The following is a 13,393-nucleotide window of genomic DNA, read 5'->3' as shown; positions in this document are numbered from 1 at the left end:
AACATATACAGTATGGACATTAATGTCTCATCATTGACCACAATTATTTTACCCAGCTAAGCTACAGTTGCAGTTCTGGAGGAGGACAAATAAATAGATATATGAAATGCACAAGAAATGTAAAAACTCAAATCAAGCACAACAACCTTATAAAGACATGCTTTCATATAAATGTGTTTCTGAAATACTGGATACAATCTTGACAACAGAAGTCCTGTAAACAATCAACAGAAGTACTAACAGCTACATGATACGTCAACCTGCTCTGACATTGGATGTAAACTGTAAACAAAAACACTTCATATTCATATGTTGAACAAACATTCAGTAAATGAGTACTATGTCATGTCCACAGGACACAGAGGCAATCAGTGCAATCGGAATACCTGATGGAGAGAAATATCATTTCCACTACCTTTCAGAAAACAGTAAAGTTGAACATAATCAACTAACAGTCATAACAGCAAATGCATCTCACCAACAACTAAATACCTGTTTGAGCAGATTTCCACATTTGATGTGCCAGGGGGGGATATTATAACATTATAATAAAGTACTCCAATCCATTTTATATATTTGCTAACTGCACTTTGCTCTTTAAAATATTCATACACATTCTCTACATCCAAATAATGTTGTACAAAGAATATCTTGCAAACAATGGTTACAAAAAGTACAAGTATAACTTTAAAAAAATACAACTAATACACAAGCATGTGAACTAAGTTATGGCAGTGGCTTTCCTTTGATGAATCATAATTTGCCTGAGATTATTCTCTATACTGAGAAATGAGGTAAGAGCTTGCAGATTTACATTTTTTTTTTTTTCAAAATTATTTCTCAAATTCAGGATTTTCTTTTCCTCAACAGAAATTTTGTGAAGTCAATTTGGTGTACAAACAAAAAGTTTGGAAGCCATAATAGTGTTTTTCATTACATTTGCTCATTTTTTCCCCTGTGGTGAAATTCAATCTACACAGAAAACTAATCAATTAATTAGTAATTCAGAAAACAGCAACAATACCAGGCTGCAAGAGCGATGAAAAAAATAACACTTCAAGGAAGTGCATTAAAAAAAATGTAAAACGTAATGTTAAAACTGTACAAATGAAATATGTCAGATTTAAATGTGTACAGGTTAAAACATTTTGACAAGAACTGCAGTGTTTATACCATTCATGGCTGATTTTGCAGCAACACACACCGGACATGACAGCTAGGTGGACTGTTATGTTTCATGATTTCTTCTTTGGTGGTTCCTACAGATCTTGCACGCTTGTTTTGTGGGAAATTGAAATACTTTCTTTAAGGGCACCATCTCACATGAAAAATATGAGATAAGTTTCTGTGTGAAATGTGTAATTATGTATTGATCTGTTATTTATATTGTTTTCAATAGATCCTGCTCTGATTCATTAGAAATAGGAGGTAAGTCGTGTTGCCCGTTCACCCTTCTGCTCCATATCATCACACTGTTAGTAATCTTAAAATACTGTAAAGTTAACTGTCACCGGAAGACAGAACATGCTTTAAAGAGAGCAATACATGTACAGTTTTTACAAATGAAAATCAATATTATAATAATACTTTGTTGGCAGTTCCATGGATTTATGAGTTATGTTGTTGTAATCATACATTTCGGGTCGACGTTAATACCTAGCTGTTGACGGAGAAAGTAGGGTTGATGATTGAGGTTAAATGGCTAGGTAGTCATTCATACACTCCAGATATATGAACTATTTCAATTAGTACTTTGTGATTTTACCCAAAGTATTTCCTGTGCCTGGACAGATGTTGCTGGTGGAAGAGAATGGACGGCAAAGGCGCTTCTTGTGTTAGTGGTTGCACTTTCGATGCTTGCTATGTCTTGTACATCCATCATCTTGAGCGCTGGATGAGAAAGTGGAGATGCAGATGGAGGCAAAAACATGGAAATGAGGCACCGTGAGTCTGATCCTGCTCTCTGAAGTCTAGAATGACCAGGTCTTTCATCTACTGCAGTGTTTTGAGGGGGTTTCATGTAGAATAGAAAAAAGTGAACAACAGAGAATTCCCTTTGAACAACAAGAGATGTGACACTTAATACAATTCTTTAGGTCAGACATTAAATTTCCTGGGGTTTGGCTTTGGAAATGCATCATATGGGCTTACGCCATTTCCTATGAGTAAAACTAATGTGAGTCATTCCATCTACACTGTGTAAAGTCCTACACTTTAAATGGAGAGGAACATTCAATAAAGAGTTAAAAAATAATCAGGGCATCCAATGCCAGATAAAAGAAAGCATTTGATACAAGAGCTTCCACTGAGAATGTCATTGATGGTAGGAGTGTGGGCGGGCAGGTGAGCCTGGTCCAGATGAGGGTCGATGGATGGGGGAGGAACTGGGGGACATGCGAGGGCTCAGCTCGCCTGTCTGAAGACGCCACAGCAGTTCCTCATTGGTGCGGCTCAGTCGTTTCTTCTCGTTGCTCTCCTTCTCCACGTTTACTTGCAAGTTGGCATTCTCCTCAGAGAGTTGCCTAATAGGGACATGCAAAAGTTAACGTCAGATTTCCGGCTGCAAGGTTGCTGTTAAAAAAAAACAAAAAACCTAATAAAGCAAACTGAAACTCCTCAAGAGGAGTTTTCATTACTATTTAACTTTATATTGCAGTTATTGTGTTTTGGTAGATGTAAGTTTGTTCAATAATGAACCCCCCCCCCAAAAAAAAAAAAAACAAAACCCTCAGATATTTTTCAGAAGGTAATGAGCAAAAAGTGGACAAAAAATGTGTATTATTATACTTTATGTATATATAATGCATAATTCCACAAGATATATTGTATTCGGTATGTTTACACTCGTCCTCAACTCTTACTCTCTTTACGGTTCTCTTTACCTGAAAATACAGTATAACCTATCCTCTTTGGGTTATCAAAAGTCATTATGGGAAATGTTAGAAAACTTTTGATCATGATATAACACTTGAAATGCATTTCAAATATATATTTTTTTATATTTCAGTATTTACAGCGCACCAGATAACTGTTTCTTGTCCATTTGAATTTTCAAGTTGAAGGTACGCTGCAATACATTTTTTTCTTGTGAGAAGCATTAATCTCTTCCCATGATGTCATTGTAAGTAGTCAGAGAGTCATACTTTAGTGAGGCAAACTAGAGTTATATTTCAAACTGTAAAGTCACATCAATATCAGAGTTAAAAGAAAAATACAATTACCAATGACATTACTAGATACATTGCAAAAGTATTTACATCATTTAATAACAAGATATAACAATGCTTCAAAAATATCACATTTTTTTCCTTCTGATTATTTTCTATTTCTTTTATTATAGTATTTTTTTAATCAATATTATGAGTTTAAGTTCATTTAATCTCACTGGTTTGAACTGGATTTTAAATCTGCATCAGTATGCATTCAAACAAATCTGACCTGGACACAGCTACGTTCTTGTCTATTCGAGCCTTCAGGTCCTCATTCTGCTGCTGCAACACCTGCACTCTTTCCTCCAGGTACACATTCTTTTCAGCCTGCTCAAAAACAAAGAGGAAAATGTGCACAACATTAAATTCTTCAAATGATGAATGAGTCTATAACTAGCAAAACATGGCAACTTCACATACAAAAAAAAACATATCTAAAGGTTTTCTTTGTTGCTAAAACAAAATCAGAAATGTTAAGCTTACTATTTTCTCCAGTTCTGTAATCTTCAGTTCCTGTTGATGGATTTGTTGATTTTTCATCTCCAGAATTTCTTTCAGACTCTTCAGGTCCTCCTCAATGTGTTGATATGGTGCCAAAGCATCCTGTAAACAACAGACAACAACAGTGAAAACTACCGCCAATATTTAGAGCAATAAACAATGCAAGCAAACAACATTTTTTAAAGATTTTTCCTGCCATTGTCACCAAAACAGCCAATATATTTCTCTGTACTGTATCATGCAGCAGTTACCACTATCTGTTCGTCTGTGCTCTTTCGTAGAGCTTCTTCAAAGCGCTTTGCTCGGTCTCGAAGGCTGTGGTTCTGAAATGTCAGCGTGTCCACCTGATCCTGGTCAGCCAGCAGACAATATGACCATAATAAGTTAGTTAGTTACTGTCACTGACCACACAATGTATTATACTGTATATCTTTAGAAAACATAAATCATCAGGAGGAAGACCCATTCACCTGCAGTGACAATCTGATCTTTTCAAACTCCTCGTCCAGAGATTTCCTCTGTTGCTCGTGGGCCATTTTCAGATCTGATGCAAGATAAAAAAAACAAAACATTATAATTATTTCAAGCTGCAGAAAAATGTGTCAGTAAAGGTGAGCCATTTTAATGGTTCATACTTTTCACAGTCCTGGCATGCTCCTCCTGCAGAGTGGCCAGTGTGTCATTGTGTGCTGTCTCCATCTCCATCAAGGACTCCTCATGGTTCTCAAACATCTCCTCAACCTGGACCAACATGGACACAATGAACAGTTAGAAAAATGTTTATAATTATATTTTCTTCCATGAGTTGACTGTACACCCAAAGTTTCTACAGTAGAACTCATAGCGGAAGTTATATATTTGCTCTTAAGCTGCTATAGCTGAAACTGTATATAGAGAGGGTATTTAGAGTATGTGAGAATAATGTAGGATTTCAGTGGATGTTTTACACCCAGCAACAGCAGTGCCAAAACACCCTAACTTCTCAGTGGATGAAAATGACAAACCTGCTCCTGCTGTTTGACCCGTAGATCGTGTAGTTCAGCGCGTTGCTGGGCCTGCAGGATCTTGCACTCAGCCATATGCTGTGCCTTCAGCCGCTCCTCCAGCGCTCCCAGCTCTCTTTGCTGCTGAGCGCGCAATCCTTGCAGCTCAGCCTCAAAACGCCGTTCCAGTTCCTCCTTCTCCTGCTGCAGTTGCTCCCAGTGTGCAACACTGAAAGCTGGAACACAATGAAGAACTGAAGTCTCCTTCACTAGATCCAAGATTTGGGTCATTGACTAGAAGAAACAACTTTGCCTTAAGAGGATATACCAAAGTTAATTCAACGTTTCTTATCATTGTCAGTACTTGTGTTTTAATGTCTGGATGTTGATATTTATTGTGTGAGACAACACAACTCACATATTTGGAACTAGTGTGTGCCTTTGTTTGAATATACATATATATATATATATATACATATATATACACATATATATATACATATATATATATACACACACATACATATATATACATATATATATACATATATATACACACATATACATATATATACATATATATACACATATACATATATATATACACATATACATATATATACATAAATATACACACATATACATATATATACATATATATATACATATACATATATACACATATATATATACATATATATACACACATATATATATATACATATATATACACACATATACATATATACACATATACATATATATACATATATATATACACATATATACACATATACATATACAGTATATACATATATATATACACATATATACACACATATATATACATAAATATATACACATATATATATACACATATATACACACATATATATACATAAATATATACACATATATATATATATACATATATATATATATACATATATATACACATATATATACACATATATACATACATATATACATATATATACATATATATATATTTATTTGAAAAGCTATTATAATTATGAAAAAACACACAGGGAGGGTTTTGAAAATGGAGGTACGGATTTCTAAATGAAACAATGACAACAGGGCAGCATTATTACAATATCTGGTATATGGTGTTCAATCTTGCACTTAATCCAGACTCTATCAGTAAAGTGCATTCCGAGGGGACACTTATTCCTATATAGCTCTGTATTATACATGATACGCTATGAGGTAAGAGTGACTCACTGCACTCCTCCCTGTGGTGCCATATCTGTCAGACTGTATCCCACTTACCCACTTCATCCCTGATTCTGGCGAGCTCTAGGGACAGTTCCCTCTCTTTGACAATGGCACTCTCACTCTGAAATGCAAACACATACAGTTGTGAACATCTTTGAACAGGGAAAATGGATTTCTTACAAACAGCAACAGTATGGCTCTAAGCATTAAAGTCAAATTAATGTGACAGTTCTGGCACAAGTCTGGTGAAGCTGGTGAAGAGTAGAACAAAGTTATATGATATGAACATCACATCACAATATTAAAAAGAGCTATTTTTATATTGTTATGTACTCAGTTGCCAATGTATTAAGTGTTAAAGTGTTAAAACTCACTCCACTTTTTAATTGAAGCTGTTTATTTTTTTTAAAGATTTGTTTTATTAACAGATATTCATTATTACAGCATTTTTGTGGTGTACAACATCAAGCGCTTCCAGCTTGTGCAATGAAAAACAAAATAAAATAATAGCTTTTCAAGTCTGTCCGTTTCCAAGGAAAAGGAGAAAGGAATAATAAATAAATAAAATTTTAAAAAAGAGCACGTATCTATAAGAATATATGCCATCAACTTCCATTAAAATAAAAACAAAAACAAATAATATATTCATATATACATATACATACACACGTACATACATACATACATACATAAATAAATAAAAGACTATAAATAGATAAAAACAAGTGAATAAATAAAATAAAAAAAAATAAAAATAAAAGATAAAAAAGATAAATTAAATAAATCATAGTAATATGAAAGAAAGAACAGACAGTAAGTAGAACATCTAGAACATCTATAGTTCCAAACACAACAAGGATACATCACCAGGTATACATGTATCTAGAACAATGACAGTGGTGTAAGTCAGGCATTCACCCAGTTGTACAAACCCACAAACATACCAGGCATAGGAAGTATTGTAACAATTACAGTAACAAAACAACAAAACATTTTACAGTAGTTTTCCCCATCCCACCCCCCACCCTCCTCCCTTGTATGGTCCTCAGTTTCCTTCCGTTTACATACCTACACAATCTGTGTACACGCACCCCTCTGCATACATGACATCAATGAGGGAATTCTGATAGGATACTCCATGCATTACAGAGGGTTAAGTTTAAGTCGGTCCAGGAAAAGTCACATCACCGTGGTCAACTAAATCCAAAGAAGGTAGAATGTTGATAAAAGGGCCCCAAATTTCCTGAAAAGTTGCAGGTTTCTTTCTCACATTATACAATATCTTTTCAGGTGTGCAGTAAGATACAAGTTCATTTATCCAGTGTCTCAGTGATGGTGAGTCTTCAGATTTCCAGTTGATGAGAATACATTTTTTCACTGCAGTACTGGCCAGTAAAATAAAGTACCTATTATAGTAGTTCACATTAATCAAGCTGGTGTCTCCCAGAATCCATAGTTTAGGATCCTGCACAATTTGAGTTCCTATTACCTTTGAGGTTAAAGCAATAACACGTTTCCAAAATTCTTCTATCACAGGGCAATTCCAGAGCATATGTATGAGATCACCGTCTGTCACTTTACATCTCTGACACTTGGGGGAAATGTTGTTGGCAATCTTAAGTAGCCTGTAAGGAGTGTAATATGTCCTATGAAATATATTGAATTGAATTTGTCTGTGTTTCGTTGAGATCAACATAATCTGTGCCTGTTCCAATAGATGACGCCATTCCTCTTCGTCATAAATACAGCCCAGGTCTGTTTCCCATTTCCCTCTTGTAGACATTTTATCATAAACAGGCAAATTGTCATTGATGATAGCATATATAGAGGATATTAGTCCTTTAGTCGTTCTGCCTGAGTCACATAAATGGATTTCAAGAGGAGTTTCTTTTGGAATATTTGGAAATATTTCTTTAGTATTCCCTTCAACCCAGTCTCTAATTTGTAGGAATTTAAAAAAACTATGTTCAGGAGGGTTAAATTTCTCTTTTAGTTGTTGGAAGTTGGCAAATGTATCATTAATATATAAATCAGCAACCGTTTGAATCTTTTTATCTTTCCATCTTAGTAGTCTTGTGTCAGCAATGTGGGGTGAGAGGTTAGGGTTACCCCACAAAGGGGTCCTCCCTAGAAATGATATATTTAGATCCAGAAGTGTATGAGATTCTTGCCAAGCGGCAAATGTGTTCAATATTATAGGATTGCTTGTGACTGCGGCCAAACATTTTTTTGTGCCTATAAACGGGACATACTTTAAAAAGGTACAGATCCCATCATATATTGTTCTATTGATACCCATCGGGCCTCACTTTTCTCTGTGTGCAGCCAAATCCAAATTGGTCTGAACTGAGAGGCGAGATAATAATTCCTAAAATTTGGCAAGTTAAGCCCTCCCCTTGAATATGGGGCCTGCAGAGAGCTGAGTTTGACCGTAGGGTTCTTCTTTTGCCACAAAAAAGGGGTAATAATTCTGTTAAGTTCTTTAAAGAAACTCTTGGGAATTTTTATAGGGAGACACTGAAACATGTAAATAAACTTAGGCAGAATATTCATTTTGATGGTATTAATCCTGCCTATGAGAGACAGTGGAAGATCCTTCCATCTTTGAAGGTCAAGTTTGGTTTGCTCCAGCAGTTTTTTATAGTTATTTTTAAATATATGTCCGTCGGATTTTCCAATTTGTATACCCAAATATTTAAAGCCGCTATTGCAGCATTTTAATGGGTCAGTGAGAGTTCTGATATTGCTATCCTGTATATTTAGTGGTAGAATCTCACTTTTAGTGTAATTTAATTTATACCCTGAAACTGCACTATATTCTTTTAGACATTGTAATAATGGGGGTACTGATGTGTGTGGGTCAGTTATGTATAACATGAGATCATCCGCATATAAGGAAAGTTTATGTTCACTTGTGCCAAATTTAATTCCAGTTATGGACATATTGGATCGGATGGCGACGGCTAATGGCTCTATCGCGAGTGCAAAGAGCAGGGGTGAGCTTGGACAGCCTTGCCTGCAGCCTCTGGTTAGGGAGAAAGTGTGAGAAAGGACATCATTTGTTAAAATGTTGGCTTTGGGAGCATTAAAGAGTGTTTTAATATACCGGATAAATTTCTCTCCAAAGTCCATAGCCTCTAGTGTCCGAAATAGAAAGCTTGGTTCGATCCTGTCAAATGCTTTGTTTGCATCCATAGATATTATTAGCATAGGAGTTCCATCTTTTTGAGCGGTGCTCAGTATGTGGAGCAGTCGCCGCACATTATCTGCCCCATGCCTGTTTTTTACGAACCCTGTTTGGTCAGCGTGGATTATCTTTGGTATAACATCTTCCAGTCTACAAGCAATTAGTTTGGATAATATCTTATAGTCTGCGTTCAAGAGGCTAAGGGGTCGGTATGAGTCACATTTCTGTTTGTCCTTGCCTGGTTTTGGGAGCAGTGTGATCGTCGCGATTTCCAATGAGTCTGGCAATTTTTGATTTTCAAGTGCTTCTTTAATCATGTTCGTGAGGGGGGTTAATAGCTTTTTTGAAAAAGCCTTAAAATACTCAATGGGGAAGCCATCTGGCCCGGGTGTCTTGTTAATTTGTAAGGAGTTAATAGCTTGGAGTACCTCCATCTCTGATATATCTGCATCAAGCAGTTTTCTATCATCATCTTGTAATTTGGGAAGAGTTATACCATCCATAAACCTTCTCGCTCCACTATTATCACCGTCCTGCCCAGTTTTATATAATTCTTCATAAAATTGTTTGAATTCTGCATTTATAGATGCTGAATCGTCAAGGTGTCTATCATCCTCTGTTAATATATCAATAAATTTATCAGATGCTTCCTTCTTAATTTGCCAGGCCAAGAGTTTGCCCGTTTTGTTCCCAAATTCGTAGTAATGGTACCTGGTCCTGGCCATATTTGCTTCCTCTTTGTTGGTGCACAGATTATTATATAGTATCCTTGTTTTAGTTAGGGCATTGAGATGTTCTTCATTTTTGGTGGTGATGTATTCCTGCTCCAATTTCTTAATATCATTTTCCAACTTAGTCGGTGTTTCTCTAATTTTTTTTAACCTTATGGGCACTATATGATAGAATATGCCCTCTCATATAGGCTTTAAGTGCTTCCCAAATATTAGTATGTGAGGCGGAGTTTGAATTGGCTTCAAGAAATATTTCTATATATGTAGTCATATATGAAATAAATTCGGGATCTTTTAACATGTAATTTTTGAACCTCCACCTACGGGTTGCGGGCTGTGATGTATTAATCATCCAGGTGAGCATAATGGGATTGTGATCCGAGAAGGTCGCAGCTAAATAAGAGCATTCATTTACTGTGGACATCATATCTTGTGATACCAGGAACATGTCAATTCTGGAGTATGTCTTATGAACTTCTGAGAAAAAAGAAAAATCCCTCTCTTTTGGATGAAGTTTTCGCCATATATCAATTAAACCTATGTCTCTCATACCTTGTTTTAATGTTGTGGCTGATTTTGATAGATAGGTTGTTTTTGGTGATGATCTGTCCAGTAAAGGATTTAAGACCAAGTTAAAGTCTCCTCCCAGGATAAGCTGGCCCCCAATTGTAGCCAGTTTCATAATCAGATTGTTGAAGAATAATGGATCATCGTAGTTAGGCCCATATATATTGACCAAAAATATTCTGTTCCTATTTAGTACGCAATCTACAAGTAAAAATCTCCCATTTTTGTCCTTTTCAACAGAATTTAATTTAAAGTTAAGGTTTTTATTAATGAGCAGGGCAACACCTCTTGCTCTTGAGGAGTAGGAGGAGTAAAAACGTTACCCACCCAGTCCCTACGCAATTTCAAATGTTTGGCATCAGTTAAGTGGCTCTCTTGAATAAAGGCGATATCTACCCTCTGTCTCTTTAAGTATGTCAACATTTTCTTTCTCTTAATTGGTGAGTTGACCCCTTTAATATTCCAAGATATACATGTTAATTTACCCATTGTGTAAACTCTGAGTATAAATGTTATAGACAATCAACATAGATGAAATGATAAAACTCAACCTGGACCAGAAAGTAGTATGTACATTTATGTAATTAAAAGCTCTAGCTTTAGTGAGAGACCATACATAACCCCAAAACTCTAAACTAAAAACCTGCCTAGTAAAACTCCTGTAACTGAACCACATTAGGTAGGTAACTTTCTTAAACCACCGTGGTGGCCCCAGCAGCTGCTGAAATCAAAACTGGCCACTCATAACATTATACGTTTAGAAATGTTAAAGATAAGATTGAGAGAAGTTTGTAAAATAAGATATAATCAGTCCATACCATTGGGGTGCAATGTATGACATCAAGTTTTTGAGCCTGCATGACAAAGTCTCTTAAGTTACAGTGTTATAAACGTAACCATCTGGCCGTTAATAGAACAATTGGCCATGTATCATTGATCAAATGCAGGCTTATCCTCAACCTTGGTCCTAATTATTTGAACATTTGAAGAGAAGAGGAGCAGTGTCTTTCTTTGTGCCGCTCAATTCTCTCAATTCACTGTGAGTCCTTATGCTAATAATAACCCTTCTCATAAATGTCTATAACGCTAGCCTGTGTACAGCAGTCACATTAGTTAGTATTACTCACTCGGAAGTTCTTTCAGAAAACTTTCTGCTTCGGATGGAGTGGAGAAGAACTTGACGGATTCCTGATGCTTAATGCGCAGCTGGGCTGGGTATATCAGCGCGTACTCCACTTCTTTCTCTCGCAGCATCTTTTTCACACCAAGGAACTCGTTTCTCCTGCGCTGCAGGTCTGCGCTGTAATCTGGATAGAATGATATCCTCCTATTCCCATATGTCACCTCTCCTTTGCTTCTGGCAAGTCGGAGGACCTTCTCTTTGTCCCTGAAGTTCAGAAACTTGGCGATAAGAGGCCGCGGTCTGTCCGATTTCTTCCCGACGCGGTGCGCTCTTTCCAGAAATGTTACGGCATCGCGACCTTCCGCCTGCTCAGGTACATTCAGGATCCTGATGTTGGATCTTCTGCTGCGGTTCTCTAGGTCGTCAGCTTTGCCTTTGAGATGCTCGATCAGTTTCTCCATCTTGCTAACACGGTCGCGGGTATCTTTGATATCGTCTTCGTTAGCACTGACTCGTGTTTCCATTTCCTGGACCTCTTCCGACAACGTCGAGATTGAAGACTCTATTTTCGTTAATTTAGCTTGTATGTCATTTGTTTTCTTGTCAATGTGTTCTGTTAGGTCCTCTTTGGTTTCTTTAATAGCATCCAGAAGTTTGTTCAGGAGTTTCTCAGTTTCGTCCTGTCCGTCCGCCATCTTGGGTGCAGCGTGCAGGTGGAGTGAAGCTGAAGTCGGAGTTTCCTGTCGCTCTTTATGCCGCTTTTTATGCCGAAGATTGTAGCTTGCCATGCACAAGTGCTCAAAGTTTCTGTTTTTTTGCATATAATCTTGAGTTATGAGAGTATTAAGCAGGATAAATGCAGCTATCGGCCGACCACCGAGAGCTCACGAATACACGTCCACACCCATCCGCTGCATCCGCCGCCCCTAATTGAAGCTGTTTAATCCTCCTTTAAAATGCAGTTAGAAGTGCGGTAGAATTTTACTGTGTTATACTGAGAGCTGTTTTTTGTTCACCTGATTTATATCAATGAGGGATACTTTAATGTGACACTGCTTAACACTGAGCTGTTGTGCTGCACTTTAAAGATAAGATTTCATGGCATATTTTAATGTTTCTAAGTTAACAAACCAGAAAAGGGAAGGCTAAAATCAGAAAATAGTTTGAACCTAGAATATTGCATTAAATGTTTTAGAGGCCAAAATGACATTCCTGCTAGATATCTTAGGGTTTTTTCCACACACACAGTATGTTGATACAGACTGACAATCTTAAATTCTGACTATGCTTTTGTTTTGTAACAGTGTTAATTCCTTATATGGTAATAGCACAGACAAGTTTTAACCAATTAGCAGTAACCACAAACCAACAATAACCACAAACTGTACAATTAATAATAAATAAATACAACAATACACCAGCACATTATACAGCAAATCCTATGCTTGAATTGACATGAGATTGGCTGAGCCCATGATTCAATGACAAACATAGCAAGCACAACACAAGCAATAAAAGCCCTATGTTATAATTTGCCACATTTTCCTGGAGAGAAGGTCAGAAGCCACAGCTGTAGTATGCTTCACTTTGCAGCGGTGCTCACAAATCACAGTAGATCAAGCAGCACACAATGAATGGTAGTTAATTTAATTTTTTATCATTTATGTGCATTTCAGAAAAAAAGAAATAGGAACCATTTTTTGTGTGGTACTATATCTTTGTGTCAGTACATCACCTAGTTCACTACAGGTCAGAAAAGTAAGCTAGATTCTTCACTTCATCCTGCAATAGTCAACAAAAAAGTTAACATTTTTCAATGAAAAAGCCACCACTCACAGCTTAAAGGCTTCTCT

The 13,393-nt window shown here is 36.5% G+C and overlaps 1 protein-coding gene across 1 annotated transcript in view; it reads right to left on the bottom strand.

Annotated features, from left to right (window-relative positions):
• Positions 1–2,314: 2,314 nt before the first annotated feature.
• Positions 2,315–13,393, bottom strand: part of mtus2b (microtubule associated tumor suppressor candidate 2b) — a 29,799-nt gene continuing 18,720 nt past the window's right edge. The window contains exons 7-14 of the mRNA XM_062419889.1: positions 5,987–6,053; positions 4,715–4,929; positions 4,346–4,451; positions 4,181–4,254; positions 3,962–4,060; positions 3,693–3,812; positions 3,439–3,536; positions 2,315–2,522 (exon numbers count right to left, since the gene is read on the bottom strand). Of these exons, the coding sequence (XP_062275873.1) occupies positions 2,315–2,522; positions 3,439–3,536; positions 3,693–3,812; positions 3,962–4,060; positions 4,181–4,254; positions 4,346–4,451; positions 4,715–4,929; positions 5,987–6,053 (987 nt within the window). The remainder of the gene's footprint in view (positions 2,523–3,438; positions 3,537–3,692; positions 3,813–3,961; positions 4,061–4,180; positions 4,255–4,345; positions 4,452–4,714; positions 4,930–5,986; positions 6,054–13,393) is intronic.

This window comes from Scomber scombrus, chromosome 5, assembly GCF_963691925.1.
Source record: "Scomber scombrus chromosome 5, fScoSco1.1, whole genome shotgun sequence".
Taxonomy (NCBI): Eukaryota; Metazoa; Chordata; class Actinopteri; order Scombriformes; family Scombridae; genus Scomber; species Scomber scombrus.
This window is presented reverse-complemented; position numbering and strand designations above follow the sequence as displayed.